Source organism: Schistocerca piceifrons, chromosome 2 (assembly GCF_021461385.2).
Source record: "Schistocerca piceifrons isolate TAMUIC-IGC-003096 chromosome 2, iqSchPice1.1, whole genome shotgun sequence".
Taxonomy (NCBI): Eukaryota; Metazoa; Arthropoda; class Insecta; order Orthoptera; family Acrididae; genus Schistocerca; species Schistocerca piceifrons.
In genome coordinates, this window is record NC_060139.1 from 434,690,879 (window position 1) to 434,708,743 (window position 17,865).

Here is a 17,865-nt window from a genome sequence, read left to right on the forward strand (position 1 = left end):
AACGATTTGAAGTGGAATGATCATATAAAATTAATTGTTGGTAAGGCGGGTACCAGGTTGAGATTCATTGGGAGAGTGCTTAGAAAATGTAGTCCATCAACAAAGGAGGTGGCTTACAAAACACTCGTTCGACCTATACTTGAGTATTGCTCATCAGTGTGGGATCCGTACCAGGTCGGGTTGACGGAAGAGATTGAGAAGATCCAAAGAAGAGCGGCGCGTTTCGTTACCGGGTTATTTGGTAACCGTGATAGCGTTACGGAGATGTTTAATAAACTCAAGTGGCAGACTCTGCGAGAGAGGCGCTCTGCATCGCGGTGTAACTTGCTCGCCAGGTTTCGAGAGGGTGCGTTTCTGGATGAGGTATCTAATATATTGCTTCCCCCTACTTATACCTCCCGAGGAGATCACGAATGTAAAATTAGAGAGATTAGAGCGCGCACGGAGGCTTTCAGACAGTCGTTCTTCCCGCGAACCATACGCGACTGGAACAGGAAAGGGAGGTAATGACAGTGGCACGTAAAGTGCCCTCCGCCACACACCGTTGGGTGGCTTGCGGAGTATCAATGTAGATGTAGATGTAATAAGCTCTTGCTCGACGTCACTGAAGTCGTAAATGGCTGTGGCTTGGGGCCAATGGAACGCACGCTACAGGGCGTCTGGCTCGAAGCTATCATTGATGTAACCGAGTTGTAAGTTTGTTGTTGTCACTGTGGTGTCAGCTAATGCTCGAATTCCTGCTGCAGACACAGTACGATGCGCCACGAATACAATGGTGTTCCCTCTCGGTAGTGCCACGTAGCCGTCCGGAGCCGGTTCTTCTTGCGACCGTACATCCTCGTGATCACTGCTGCCAGCAGTCATGTAGGACGCCTACATTCCTGCCCAGTGTTTCTGCAGTATAGCAGAAGGAACATCCAGCTTCTCGTAGCCCAATTACGCGGCCTCGTTCAAACTCAGTGATGTGCTGATAATGGCGTCTTTGTCGCCTCAAAGGCATTCTTGACTAACATCAACTCACAGTGTCCAATCTCAAAGGTAACTAATGTTCACGACATTTACAGCGTGCATTTACAGGAAATCCAATTTCCATCCTCACAGAGGCGCTACTAGCGCCACTCATGCGACTGGTGCGAACTGTGGACATATATCACCTTTCAGAGGTAGAAACACACCACCAACTTTCGTTTATGTCGTACAATTCTTTCTTGGTGTTGCGATTTCTTTCCTTCAGCGTATTAGCTACAATTTTTCGTGGATTATATTTATAGTTGTACAGTTAACATAGTTACTATTCTGCGATTGTGTTATAAGCAGTATGACATCAACAAAGATTGTATAACAAACACTTGGGAACAATACCGTTATGAAATTTACTGACTTTTTATCTGGTCCCCATTTCATAAGCGAGTGCCAGCCGCCATAGCTTGGAGGCCTGCATCAAACCAATCTTTGGAGTGAAGGCAACACACTATAATATATATTTCATTTGATACATAAAATCTCAACTAAATCAGTAAAATTTAACTGTCAATAAGGTAAAACTAAGAGCATAGTGCAGAAAAATTAAAATTACAAAATACACTATTGGCCATTAAAATCGCTACACCAGGAAGAAATGCACATGATAAACGGGTATTCATTGGACAAATATATTGTAAGCGGTCCGAGCAGATGTAATTTCGATGTATTCCTCGTGCGCTGCCTGCGATATGCAAGGTCTCTGACCAGAGAGCAGTGTTGACTGCAGTAGGAACTGTGTATTTTTTTTTTTTTTATAGCTGTAGCAGTAAGTTGTTGCTAGTCTGGAGTCTGCTCTTGTCTGGTATGGTGTATCATGTTGGCTGGCCCGGTCGCGGTGCAGCGATGTCAGAGCCTGAGTATTATTGTATAAGGTAAAAAGCAGCTTCGCGCATATGTAGTAATGTTATCTCAAGTCGCATGTAAATGTTTTAAAACTCTCGTAATAATAATCTTCCTCATAAAAAGCAACTTTTAACAACCATTCATTTCAATTTAAAGAATTTACTAATTTCTCCCATCCATGATCATCCTGATTATTGCAATAGAAAAATCAGTTGCTTCCTTTCATAAATGACAGATAGGTCGGCCAGCATTGCACAGAGCTGTGCCGGAAGAATTCATTGTAAGAGCAGATATATCCGGCGACTTCATTGAGGTAAGAATTTTTTCCTTTTTTATTCAGAATGATCTTTCAGGGCCATGACGCAGCACTGCTGTCGTCCAAAATTTACCAGGTTAAATTCACAGTGAATTATTGAAAAGTCATAAGTGAGCGACAATTTAATTGAGAGGTTAGTTACATTGTTTTATTACCAGGTTACTGAATTTATTTTTTTTATTGGGACGTTACACTGAATGTGAACGACATAATTATAATTTTTTACTGTTGAGAGGTTTAGGAATTTTTCTGTTTTGAGGTTACGCTAAATGTGAATGAATTTTGAGCTTAGATTAAATCAGAAAGAATTTTGTGTGGAGGCTAGTGTGAAAAGAATTTTGTAGCGAGGTTATAAATGTAAATAAATTTTGTGGGGAGATTACACTTAATTAGAATCATATTCATATTATTTAATATATTTTGTGGGGAGGTTACACTTGGCGACAACTGGCCAGGATCGTATTTCTTTGTGAATCTCTGAGAAGTAGTCATCTATCTGCTCTTATTTACTTAAATGTAGTTTGCATCTGGCGCAACGCATTTACTAACTTGTCATTCTTTCTTTCACAGATCATCGGCAATTTATTACTCTTTGTTGTAATTGTGTTTGTTCCATTTCGCTTTGTCTTTGTTACATTTTGTGCATAATTTTGATTTGCGAAAAATGCCGCGACAAACTGTTAACAGTACATCGCAATGTGCAATGAGTGAAATAGCCGACTCGAATAATTTGACCGATAATACTTGCGACACTCAGTGTAATAGCGATAACCCTCTAATTACTGATAATTAGTGCGTACCGACCACTAGTAATGATTTTGATCCTAATGATGAACAATCAAATTCAATTATGTCCACAGTAAATGTAACAATTGATGACGCGGCAAGTTCCGATACATTGAATGCTGCCCAGTTTGACACGCCTGATTTGCAAAATTTGCGTTGTGAACAGATAAATTTTTCTCACGAAGATGAGCAATGTAGTCAAAATACGTCAGATTTATTTGATTCCGAGGTAGTGACCCACAGTGCACATCCGATTGGCAAACCTTTTCGAGAATCACAGAATGACCAAATGGTTACACAAAACGTGACAATTGCAGGTACGCCATCAAACAGCACAGAGAATAGAGTAGGTAATATTGGCATGGATCAAGTTATGGCATTATTGCTGCAACTTAATGAAAATCTCAAACAACAAATTAATGAAAGTTTCAAACAGCGGAATGAAATACTAGATAACCATTTCAAACAACTTAATGAAAATTTCGACAACCATTTCAAACAACTTAATGAAAAATACGGCAACCATTTCAAACAACTTACTGAATCGTGCAAACAACTTAATGAAAGCTTCAAACAGTCGAATGAAAAACACGACAACCTTAACGAACAGAACAAACAACTTGGTGAACAGATTACAGCCGTTACCGTGCAACGTTATGATACTAAAGAACAATTACGTGAGGAAATTAAGGCTTGTGCTAGGAGCAGTAGCGAAGAAATTAGATCTGTGGCTCAAGAAATAAGTAATACACATGCAGCCTCAACCAAATTACTTAGAGATGAAATTAGTGCAGTCGCTAAACAATGCTCTGAAAACGCAACACAGTTACGCGACGAGTTTAAATTAATGTCAGCAAAACTTTCACCCACGCTGGATGCGAAAGTAAACGCGAAATTTGACCGACAGAACAGACAAATTGACGAACGTTTTAATCACCACCTACAAAACAGTGAAACGCGTTACATTAAATTTATACAGGAATAGAATAAAGTAAAGCAACAAGTCATGGAAACAATTACTGCACAGAGACAGGAAGATAAGCGTAAATTATTTACGAAAGCAAAATCATACGTAGACAACAATATTACTACAATATCGGACGAAATCAAACAGTTGAACACCGAATTGCATGATGAAATCTCCGATCTTAAAACAAAAACAGACACACACACATTAGACTTTCAGACAATGACCAACAGACTTGAAAAGTTGGAACTAATACAGGATTCCGATGACATCAAAGCAGACGTTATAAAGTTGAACAAAACCACACGTAAAATATTGAACAAAACCACACATAAAATACAAAAACAAATTAATGCTTGTGACACTAAAAACGATGATCAGGTAAAAGTACTGACTGAAAAATATGATGAATTGGCCAGTCGTATTGACGTTATGGAAAGTAATAATGACACCAAATCAGACGATACTTCACCAGTTTCGTTTAATCAAACTCCCGAATTCCAAAATTTACAGCAGACGAGCAGTGAGATAGGTTCGTCTAATAATTAATAATACATTACGTAGAAAATTGTCAACTTTACAGCAAGAAGTGACAGAGATGAAAAATGTTTCAGCCTCTAACACGGCACAGCATACGCCACATCCCGAACATTTCTCACACTCACACTGACTGTATAATTTAGGTAATTTACAGAGAGTACGTGACTTAGATTCCGAACAGTCTCAGACATACAGAGACGAAAATTTTGATTACAAACACTTTCTATCCGTGAGAAAATTTAAGGTATTTAAAAATGACAGAACACAGAGTCACGCTTTTGACTGGATACGACAATTTATTTTTGTATTTTCATCAGCTTGGCCTGTAATGCAGAAACTAGAATTGGCCTGGATACAACAATTTGTTTTTGAATTTTCACCGGCATTGCCTGTAACACAGAAACTAAAATTTATTTGCAGCACGTAATAGACCTCAGGGGATTCATTACGCTTCGATGAATATGTGCATAGCGTGCACAGGGCCCCGAGCCGTAGAAGTGCTATTTCATCTTTAGTTTTCTGCACTACTGCCTTCTCTTCTACTATCCTTTATATTTATCAAAACAGCTCTTCAACTATCTAGAGGTTTTTCCCCGCAACATCAACAAAACCAGTTGGTTAGCATACCTAACCAACAATGTAGTCTGCAAGGTCTACCAAGCTTTAATGTTTCGCCCCCTACACGTATAGCGTCGGCTCCGCCAAATAGTAACGCACAGCAACAAGGAAATCACTACGTACAGAAAACACACCATTTAAACTCATACCGCAACGCGCCGTATAGCAATGATTATTATGACAGACGTAAAAGTAATGAGCACAATTTTCAGCGTACGTTTAATAACAGTCGGTCTTACCAGCAGCAAAATCATCCGCAACAACAGATTATCATGAATGAACCAGACAGTAGATATCATCCCGAACGTAATACGTCAGGACGAAATAACAGAACTGTACAAATAATTGAAATGCCACAGCATCCTCCCGCAAATAACAGCACGTCAGAAAGAATTTGACTAGATACAGTACAGGTTGCATCTTCCAGCAACGTAAGCAATACATCAGATACACAGAATCTTGTTCACGAAATTGTTATTACTTTTGACGACATCCAAGACACTCTTTTGCAGGAGAAACCAGTTATTCAAAAAACCATTTCACACCCTGTCATTGAAGTAAAGATTGGATCATCCAAATTTTCAGCAGTAATCGATTCTGGATCACCTATGTCAGTTATAAATGAGAAAACTTTCAACGAATGTAACAAAGAGAAGACTTATCTTACGTTACCATTAGGCAAAATTAAAGTGAAAGGAGCAGTATCTGGTAAAAGAGTAGATGTAAAGTCACAGACACACTTATCATTTTGTATTGCAGGTCATTTTTGGATTGTTCCCTTATTGACAACAGACGTTATTTTAGGTACGAATTTTCTGGTACAACACGACGCAATTATTGACTTTCAAAATTCTTATTTAATGTTAAAGGATGAAAATGTACAACTGGCATTAGAATTTCAGCACTCTTTATCTGCAGAAGAACAAACAATTAATCGTACAGAGGTCATTTCTCCGTAGACTGTCATTTGACATTGTTCACAGATACGTACGTACACAACTATAATTCTCCAGACGAAGCCGACTATGACGTTATTCAGATGATTACTGATAAAATTAAACAGAGCAGTGCAAATACAGACGACGAACGTTCAGAGCTAAGCAAAATTCTTTTACAGCATGCTCCAGTTTTTGACAACGTCCCTGGTACTATGACCGGATTTATGTATGAATTTCAAGTTAAACAGCACGACACGTTTAAAGCCAAACATTATCCCATTCCGTATATTCACAGAGAACAAGTTAAGAAAGAATTGCAAGCTATGCTTGACCAAGGAATTATTGAACCGGCAGTTAGTCCGTACATAAACGCGCTCCATATTGTTAAGAAAAAGGATAGTTCACTTCGCCTCGTACTTGATTCGCGTCACATCAATGACATTATTATTAATGAAACAGATCGCCCTCAAACACTAGAAGAACTTCTACAGAAATTTCATGGTACTGCTATTTATTCCACATTAGATTTAAAATCGGGATTTTGGCAAATTCAGCTCCATCCGAACTGCAGAAAGTACATGGCTTTTCTCTGTTTTGGTGACTGTTACCAGTTTTGCAAATTACCGTTTGGTTTAACTATTTCTTCAGCAGCATTTATTCGCGGTTTGAATACTATACTTCCTACAGAATTAAAAGACAGAATCACAACGTATGTAGACGACATTCTTATTGCAGAAGCTAACTGGCCTGAACACAATTTGATTCTTGAACAACTGATACGAACTTTTCGTGCACAAGGACTCACAGTTAATCTCAGTAAACCGCACTTTGGCAAAACTTCTATAAAATTTCTTGGTCATGTAATTTCGGCAGAAGGCATTGCGCCTGACCCGGAAAAACTTCAAGCTTTACGTGACATTACTGTTCCTACGACGAAGAAACAACTACGCAGCTTTTTGGGTTTAATTAACTTTTTTCGTAAATTTATTCATTACTCTGCTTTAGACACCCCTAGATTATGTCAATTGACGGGTAAAAACACTATTTGGTCCTGGGATAGCCAAGCACATTCTGAATTTGTCAATCTGAAACAAGCTTTGTTGAATGCACCACTTTTATCACATCCAGATCTTACTAGAAATGTTTCCATTGCCACCGACAGTTCTAACACCGCTTTAGGCGTACACATTTTTCAGGAAAGTGAAGAAGACGGTACTACAGTAATTAAAAACATCGCCTTTGCGAGTCGCATTCTGTCGCCTGCTGAACGCAATTATTCTGTAACAGAACTTGAAACATTAGGTGTTGTATGGGCACTTACGAGATTTAGGCATTTTCTTTATGGAAGACATACGACCGTTTACACAGATCGTAGAGCTATCCAGTTCTTACTCTCAGCAAAATTTGCACATGACAGGTTAAGCAGATGGAAACTTTATTTACAGGAATTTAATTTTACAATTGTTCACATTCCCGGTACACAAAATATTGTAGCAGACGCATTATACCGTTCTCTCACCAACAATCAGCAAGACATCGCAACCAACTTCTGCCAAGCAAATTTTAGCGTCATGTATATTCAACAAGTTGCATTCGAAAATTTTATTTCGTTGTCATTACGAGGTATAGCACAGGAGCAGAGTAAAGACAACGTATGGAAAGAAATTAAACACCTTTGGCAAGATAGGAATAATGTTACCATCAGAAACCATTACACTGTACGCAATAATATTCTGTTTCGCCGCTCTCACCCTGACAGCAACAGTTGGTTACTATGTATTCCTGACGAGCTTGTTAACAAATTTGGTATACTCATTTAAGTTACGCACATTACGGAGCCAGAAAATATTTTCTTATACTGAGACAGAACTGTTATTTTGCCAACATGGAGAAACGTATTCGACGAGTTTTAGCGTCATGTAAAATCTGCCAGAAAGCTAAGTCAGACACGACTTCACATATTCCTCCGTTACATCCCATTGTACCTGTTAAATTGAGACACATGGCCGGTGTAGACATTTTTGGTCCGATTCCCAGATCTAATAGAGGTTTTTGCTACATCTTTGTCGCTGTTGAACTCACTTCAAAATTTGTTACCTTAACTTCGTTACACAAAGCTACTGCTAAATCTGTTTCGAAAGCATTTGTAAAACATTTTCTATTTCATGTAGGGCATGTATTAAAAGTAATTTCCGACAAAGGACCACAGTTTCGATCTGCTATATGCACACGTATGTTATGAGCAAGAAACATTTCTCCGATCTATATATCCAAGTATCACGCTTCTTCGAACCCTTGTGAACGACTAACGAAAGAAATTGGTAAATTATGTAGAACATACAGCCATAAGAGACATATTGATTGGGATACACACATACTGTCATTCCAGGATGTAATTAACTCAATACCAAATGAATCTACTATGCTATCTCCGACTGTTATACTGAAAGATGTTGAACCACCCAACAAAATTAAAGAATTAGTATCCTTTCCTACATCTCGTCGACTACGACACCATGAAATAATTAACATTGTGCTGAACAACATCAAACGTGCCGCAGAGCGCCGGAGAAGACAGCAAAAACAGGTTTTTACACGCCCTGACTTTCACATTGGACAGAAGATATTAGTACGTACACACTATTTATCCAACAGAGGAAAGAGTAGATGCAGTAAATTTGAGCTTCTATACTCAGGTCCATATCGAATTCGCAGCATTCCTCACCCCAATGTAGTACACGTCGAAACTCTGAGAACCAGAAAAAGTAAAGGCAAACACCATGTCTCCAATATTAAACCCTTTATCGAATGAATATACTTTATGATTTATCACACTGTAATGCCATTTGCAGATATTTATATCAACACTTACTGATGATTATCATATTTTTTTTTGGCAAGTGCCTGGCAAGGTAAGGTTAGCAGGTCGCTTTTCTTGTCGTTACACATCAGACAGTGCACATTTTTCCAGATAAACTTACATATTTTATGACCAATTATGCAATTCTATCTAGTGACATATTAATTTTATCAAATTCTTTCTCCATTAAAGTCTTCAACTCTCGCCTCTATCAACTACACAACATACAAGCTGAACACAGAGAAAGTCATTTCTTGCCATTATATATCAGACCGTGCACATTTTCCATTTTTCGTGTATGTATGATTGTTTTCCTGTTTTGTTTGTGTGCACTACGAAATCTTTAAGATATAACAAACATCAGTTGACTTTAACATTTTTCCTTATGATATCTCAATATCTTGACTATTCTACACTTTTGGCTACTGCATTATGAGACTGTGTGTGCATTTTTGCACCTGAACACTCTCTATGTTTTTGACATAATACGTTTTCTGTCATGCTATGCTGTATGCTTGATTATATCACTAGAAATAAGTTTTTATTTAATGGGTATATAATTTAAATGCCAGATATTAATCCTTATTCATCATTTTCAGGAAGCAATAACGTGTAAAAGAAATAACTTAAACAAACCACAGTGGATTACTATGAAATGGGAATTTGACCTTCGGAATGAACGAAAGAAAATGGAATACCTTGTGATGAAGACTAAATGGATGAGAATTAACAAGCATTAACAATAATATACTATACACATCGTATGATAGCAGTCTTAACTAATTTTGTCTGTCAGAATACGAGGGGATTGATGCAGGCTGTCAGAGAGAACTACACATCTTAGTTTTAGTGATGAAATATGCTACAAATAAGAAACTCTATACTATGAATAGTTGTATGAAGTAATTGGTAATATGAATAATGAATAATGAAGTGTCATTTTGCAGATGATAATGAATGATGATGAATAGTTATATGAAGAATAACCTAATATGAATAATGAGGTTTTTCTTTGCAGGTGATGATAGTAATGAAGTTATGGTGATATGAATTATGGAGTTTTTCTTTGCAGATGAGGATAATGATGAAGTTTTTATATTTACTGTTAGTAGTTATTTAAGTATTTGTTGCAGTTCGTTTTGACAGTATGTCTTATATCGCATGGTATAATGACTGAATGTTTTGGAAAGGACAGCTAGAGTACATACATATTGAGTACACGTTTCATTACCTGTTAATTGGAAGTTCACTACTTTTCAGCACAATATGTGTTTCTTCTTTCAGCTTAATAATCCATTTTGCATTTTTTCCAGGAGAAGCTATTCATGAAATTAATGTGCTATAAGCAGTTAGTTATTAAACCTGCTCTAGTACTTGCATTTTTTTACCCATCTGTGTGTGTGTCATTCATGAATGTGATCACATATTGTCTACTTGTTTCATAACCTTGCTACAGCTGACTCATGACGAATGACGTTACTAATCCTTATTTGCAGCAATAAGTCAAAAGCAAATATTTTCATGCCCCAGCCATTAATTATCGATCCGAACGCTATGCATTGCTGGCACAAAAAAAAAAAAAATGTATTACAAGTCCCAAATAATGCTACTAGTTTAAGAGATATTTACAGTACTAAATATAATGCAGATTTGTCAGATATATTGAATCCATTATATCTATGTATTATTGGAACACAGATCTTGAGTAATAGTTATAGTGTATTACATTTTAAATACGTCCTATGTCACTTGAATGATGAGTTCTGAGTAATACTGAATGATGTTTTGTAATAATGCATAAATGCTATGTCAATAATTTCTGTAAATAATATTTTTGTTATACTCTATAAATGCTATGCCAATAATTAACTCCCATTTTGAATGATGACTTCTGAGTAATACTGAATGATGTTTTGTAATAATACATAAATGCTATGCCAATAATTTCTGTAAATAATATTTTTGTTATACTCTATAAATGCTATGCCAATAATTAACTCTCATTTTGAATGATGACTTCTGAATAATACTGAATAATGTTTTATAAAACTATATAAATACTTTGTAACTGGCCAATGAATGCCACTGTTTCTTATATTTTAAATTTGTCTTATGTCACTTACATGCTATTATATATGAATACCAGTAGCTTGATGCTACACTCATTAACTCTTGTTTTGAATGATGACTTCTGAACAATGCATAAAAATGGTTTGTAACTGGCCAATGAGTGCCAATGATTACTATAACTAGATGAATTATGTAAATGGTATGCCATTAATTAACGCTTGCTTTGAATGATCACTTCTGAATAATGCATAAAAATGGTTTGTAACTGGCCAATGAGTGCCAATATTTAGTGTAATCAGATGACTTATGAATAATGTTCTGTAATACTCCATACATAGTACAGAAATGTTTAGTAACTAGGCAATGAGTGCCAACAATTACTCAAATCGGTTGATAGACTAGTGTAATTCTCAGTGATGACTAGCATAAGACTTAATGTCCTTCACCTTCTGACCTAAGTACCAGAAATTTGTCCTGTCCATCCTCATGATCATGGAGCACTATATTTGGTTTTTGCACTAATTCTACGTTGGTGTACCTTACAGGAATGTGGTGTTGACACATCATGCTGTCCACCACCTTGAACAATGGAGATGTTACTATGGTCCCACTGTTTGGTGTACCTAATGTACCACCAAAATGATAACATTGAATATGTAAACGACATTTCAGTGTCTTGGCTACACTGATTCATACTTCAGGGAAGAGAACTTCAGATTTTATCACTCGGTGTTGTGCTTCTGTAGAAAGATATGAACTTTCAGTGCAGCTACATGCAACCTACTGTGCTACAATCATGATGCGATCCTTCCCTTTCCTTTCCTAGTTCTTGTAAAATGGTAAAAAATATATACAGTGGGTGTGCACTTTATGTCATTTATTAATATGTTTTGTACTCATTGCATATCCTAGTTCTTGTAAAATGGTAAAAAATATATACAGTGCGTGTGCACTGTATGTCATTTGTTAATGTGTTTTGTACTCATTGCGTATACATTTTGCCATTGCTTGATATGTTCTGTACTCAGTGCATGTGCACTCTATTTCAATTCATGTTCTGCACTTATATACATGCATATACTCTGTGACTGTAAACTTAGTTAATTAAGTAAATTTTAGAAAAATTTGTTGCTTATGGCAAATGCAATTGACTCACCATCGCTGCCAAATTTTTGCCCCCCAGTGGAGTGTTATGAAAGCAGTCCGAGCAGACGTAATTTCGATGTATTGCTCGTGTGCTGCCTGCGATATGCAAGGTCTCTGACCAGAGAGCAGTGTTGACTGCAGTAGGAACTGTGTAGCTGTAGCAGTAAGTTGTTGCTAGTCTGGAGTCTGCTCTGGTCTGGTATGGTGTATCATGTTGGCTGGCACGGTCGCGGTGCAGCGATGCCGGAGCCTGAGTGTTATTGTATAAGGTACAAAGCAGCCTCGTGCATATATAGTAATGTTATCTCAAGTCACATGTACATGTTTTAAAACTCTCGTAATAATAATCTTCCTCATAAAAAGTAACTTTTAACAACCATTCATTTCAATTTAAAGAATTTACTAATTTTTCCCATCCATGATCATCCCGATTATTACAATAGAAAAATCAGTTGCTTCCTTTCATAAATGACAGATAGGTCGGCCAGCATTGCACAGAGCTGTGCCGGAAGAATTCATTGTAAGAGCAGATATATCCGGCGACTTCATTGAGGTAAGAATTTTTTCCTTTTTTATTCAGAATGATCTTTCAGGGCCGTGACGCAGCACTGCTGTCATCCATAATTTACCAGGTTAAATTCACAGTGAATTATTGAAAAGTCATAAGTGAGCGACAATTTAATTGAGAGGTTAGTTACATTGTTTTATTACCAGGTTACTGAATTTATTTTTTTATTGGGACGTTACACTGAATGTGAACGACATAATTGTAATTTTTTACTGTTGAGAGGTTTAGGAATTTTTCTGTTTTGAGTTACGCTAAATGTGAATGAATTTTGAGCTTATATTAAATCAGAAAGAATTTTGTGTGGAGGTTAATGTGAAAAGAATTTTGTAGGGAGGTTATAAATGTAAATAAATTTTGTGAGAAGATTACATTTAATTAGAATCATATTCATATTATTTAATATATTTAGTGGGGAGGTTACCAAAATTCATTCACATTTAGCGTAACCTCAAAACAGAAAAATTCCTAAACCTCTCAACAGTGAAAAATTATAATTATGTCGTTCACATTCAGTGTAACGTCCCAATAAAAAAATAAATGCAGTAACCTGGTAATAAAATAATGTAACTAACCTCTCAATTAAATTGTCGCTCACTTATGACTTTTCAATAATTCACTGTGAATTTAACCTGGTAAATTTAGGACGACAGCAGTGCTGCACCATGGCCCTGAATGATCATTCTGGATAAAATAGGAAAAATTCTTACCTCAATGATGTCGCCGGATGTATCTGCTCTTACAATAAATTTTTCTGGCACAGCTCTGTGCAATGCTGGCCGACCTATCTGTCATTTATGAAAGGAAGCAACTAATTTTTCTATTGCAGTAATTGGGATGATCATGGATGGGAGAAATTAGTAAATTCTTTAAATTGAAATGAATGGTTGTTAAAAGTTACTTTTTATGAGGAAGATTATTATTACGAGAGTTTTAAAACATGTACATGCGACTTGAGATAACATTACCATATATGCGCGAGGCTGCTTTTTACCTTATACAATAATACTCAGGCTCCGGCATCGCTGCACTGCGACCGGGCGAGCCAACACGATACACCATACCAGACCAGAGCAGACTCCAGACTAGCAACAACTTACTGCTACAGCTACACAGTTCCTACTGCAGTCAACACTGCTCTCTGGTCAGAGACCTTGCATATCGCAGGCAGCACACGAGCAATACATGGAAATTACATCTGCTCGGACCACTTACAATATTATACTAGAACTGACATGTGATTAAATTTTCACGCAATTTGGGTGCATAGATCCTGAGAAATCAGTACCCAGAACAGTCACCTCTGGCCGTAATAACGGCCATGATACGCCTGGGCATTGAGTCAAACAGAGCTTGGATGGCGTGTACAGGTACAGCTGCCCATGCAGCTTCAACACGATACCACAGTTCATCAAGAGTAGTGACTGGCGGTTCATCAAGAGTAGTGACTGGCGTATTGTGACGAGCCAGTTGCTAGGCCACCATTGACCAGACGTTTTCAATTGGTGAGAGATCTGGAGAATGTGCTGGTCAGGGCAGCAGTCGAACATTTTCTGTATATAGAAAGGCCCGTACGGGCTCTGCAACATGCGGTCGTGCATTATCGTGCTGAAATGTAGGTTTTCGCAGGGATCGAATGAAAGGTAGAGCCACGGGTCTTAACACATCTGAAATGTAGCGTCCACTGTTCAAAGTGCCGTCAATGCGAACAAGAGGTGACCGAGACGTGTAACAAATGGCACCCCATACCATCACGCTTGGTGATACGCCAGTATGGCGATGGCGAATACACGCTTCCAATGTGCGTTCAGCGCGATGTCACTATACACGGATGCGACCATCACGACGCTGTAAACAGAACCTGGATTCATCCGAAAAAATGACGTTTTGCCATTCGTGCACCCAGGTTCGACGTTGAGTACACCATCGCAGGCGCTCCTGCCTGTGATGCAGCGTCAAGGGTAACCGCAGCCATGGTCTCCGAGCTGATAGTCCATCGAGACGTGGCTGCACGATCAGTTACAGCCATGCAGATAAGATGCCTGTCATCTCGACAGCTAGTGATACGAGGCCGTTGGGGTCCAGCACGGCTTTCCGTATTACCGCACTGAACCCACCTATTCCATATTCCGCTAACAGTCATTGGATCTCGACCAACGCGAGCAGCAATGTCGTGATACGATAAACCGCAATCGCGATAGGCTGCAATCCGACCTTTATCAAAGTCGGAAACGTGATGGTACGCATTTCTCCTCCTTACACGAGGCATCACAACAATTTTTCACCAGGCAACGCCGGTCAACTGCTGTTTGTGTATGAGACATCGGTTGGAAACTTTCCCCGTGTCAGCACGTTGTAGGTGTCGCCACCGGCGCCAGCCTTGTTTGAATGCTCTGAAAAGCTAATCATTTGCATATCACAGCATCTTCTTCCTGTCGGTTAAATTTCGCGTCTGTAGCACATCATCTTCGTGGTGTAGCAATTTTAATGGCCAGTAGTGTATGTACTTTGTATCTGCTATGCTCTAGATAAGATACAGAATGGTAATTCGGATTCACGAACGAGGAACGTATTGGGCTGCGCCTTAGGGACAAAACAAGTGACGGGAAGCTTTCCTCCCCACTCCTCTTCCCCACATACTATCTTATCTTCAAAGCAGCAATTACATGAGTTAATTCTGACACAGACAGTGCGATGGCTTGCACAGTACAGATACAGAAAACAGCCTAGTTGTGGCTGTCACCTTGAGGCTGACGATGCGGATGGCCTGGTCGACGGTCATCTCGACGCGCACGCGGTCGCGCAGGCGCAGATTAATGGTGCCGTGAGGTGTAGCCACCACCGCGCCGCCGCCCGCGACGCCGTCCACCATGTCTGGGTCACACCACCCATCTTGCTGTCGGCATTCAGATCGTCTCGTCAGCTACACCAGTCCCCAGAAATAACCGCTGTTTTGTTGGTTAGGTACATATAACATAACTATAAGCAACAACAAGTCATAGTAAATTAAAATTTTAACATCAATAAAAACATTAAATTACTGAAAATTTCGAAAAAGAATAAGCTTTATAATACTTAAAAATGGTTAAGCACCAAATGCAGAGTACATGAGACTTCTCGGTGGAGGAAGTTTCTTGTCTGCAGAGACTCTAAATGTTCTGGAGGCTATACAGCAAATGTTCCCAGCAGATGCAATAGTTCAGATGGTGTAGGACACTATCCACCTCCTGCATAGGCAGAAGGAAGCTGTAGCCTTCTGCTCAGTCTCTGGACACTGACGATCGAGGGGAATGAGGAAGCTGGCAGGACAGCGGAAATAGTCAACAAATAAAATACCACAGTTCTCCTTAACATCCCAGAACTGGCTATGGTGTCATGGGTGGCAAAGGGAATGTTGGCTGAGTGGGAAAGACAGTGGCTGGAAGTGGCCAAAAACAAGTTGCGGTCAGTCAGACCAACTATTTGACCATGAAGCATTTCCATTCGAACTCCAAGAAGGGGAGAAGTGGTTCCACGCAGCTCCGTATCGTACACTGCTTAATGACACACGCTTATCTCTTGAGGATTGGAAACCCACCTGAATGCAGTGCTTGCGGAGACGCACTCACGGTGCACCATGTTTTAACATCGTGTGTTTTGTATGCTGATAGAAGGAATGCCTTTGGTCTACTGAGGGGCTTACCCTCAATTTTAGATGATGAAACAATAGTAAGGAAAATGACATTTTTACGGTGACTGGATTCCTGCCCATTGTATTTGAACGACCATTTCAAAGTGTCTTTGAGTGTCTGGCTCATACTATTATTTCCGCGATCAACAAGCCATGTTAATACCATCCAGAGTTTTATTAATACTGTTATTTCATGGCAATTGCATGAATAGATCTACTCGAGGTTATAAGTGAAATTATTTATGACTATGGCTGTAGTTACATGGTCTTTGCCTTTAGTTTTAACAAGAGTGACTCCTCCTGAACCAGTATCATAATATCCAGAAACGACGCTAGTGACTACGCTGTTTAGCGCCAACAGTTTTAAGTCCGTCCGACCATCAAAAATAGTAATGGTTTTATGGTAAAAACATTTTGGCTGCCAGGCTAAGTGTTCCTGCCAAACACTGCGTAGAATAGCTTACTAAAATAAGCAAAAACATAATGGGTTCTTGATAAATTGTTACATCATCCAAAGCAAAGGAAACAACTCGTGATGAAGTTTATGACTGCTCATTTCAAAAATATACTATAAACATGTATGCATTGCCCACTTGCAACTCCTCTTGACGGAGAAACAGCCCGTGCCTCAAAGGCCATCCTCATATTCAGAGGCGTATTAGGAATACTTTATGTTGCCTCACGGCTGAAAGCAGCTAAAGCACTACTGGGCAGTAGGGCACAAGTATATCTCTCTTCCTCAATAGCACGTTTGGGGGAACTGCACATTGTATCACAGTATGAATATGTAAGCCAACTGTATATGACAATTCGTCATTCCGGAATTTAAATGTGCTTTTACCACATAAGTGCTCTGTTTTTAAATGATGAGGACGTAAATATAATGATTTTAAATTGAAGCCAAAGAAAGTAGACTGAAAACTTTAAACTGGATGGGATTGGTGTGTAGTGTGCGCTGCATGATTATTGAATTGGTCGTATGGCCGATTAACCAAATGCCAATTTTAGAAAGCTAAAAAAATCTCCAATCACCTCAAAATCACACATACTTCCTTACAGCAGGCAGTGATTTCATTTGGTAAATGAATCTTGAGTGTATAATGGGAACAAACGACATAGGAACGAAAGTTATTCTCCTGGTTAGATTCACTCATGTGGATTAATACACTGAAGGAAAAAAATCGCAACAACAAAAAAGAGTTTTGCGACATAAACGAAAGGTGGGATTTGCCTTTCTACATCTGAAAGATGACGTCTATTTACATTTCGCGCCAGTCGCGTAAGAGTTGCACTAGAGCGCCACTATGACACTACGAGAATGGAAATCAGATTTGCTTTAAATACACGAAGCAAATGTCGTGAGCGTTAATTACTTTTGAAATTGGACGTGTTGTTAGTCAAGAATGCCTTTAAGGTGACAAAGACACCATTAACAGCACCTCACTGAGTTTGAACGAGGTAGTGTGATAGAGCTACGAGAAGTTGGATGTTCCTTCTGCTATATTGCAGAAACACTGGCCAGG

The 17,865-nt window shown here is 38.7% G+C and overlaps 1 protein-coding gene across 1 annotated transcript in view; it reads right to left on the bottom strand.

Moving 5' to 3' along the window:
* Positions 1-15,544, bottom strand: part of LOC124775449 — a 51,818-nt gene extending 36,274 nt beyond the window's left edge. Inside the window, exon 1 of the mRNA XM_047250282.1 lies at positions 15,416-15,544. Within this exon, the coding sequence (XP_047106238.1) occupies positions 15,416-15,544 (129 nt within the window). The remainder of the gene's footprint in view (positions 1-15,415) is intronic.
* Positions 15,545-17,865: the final 2,321 nt, after the last annotated feature.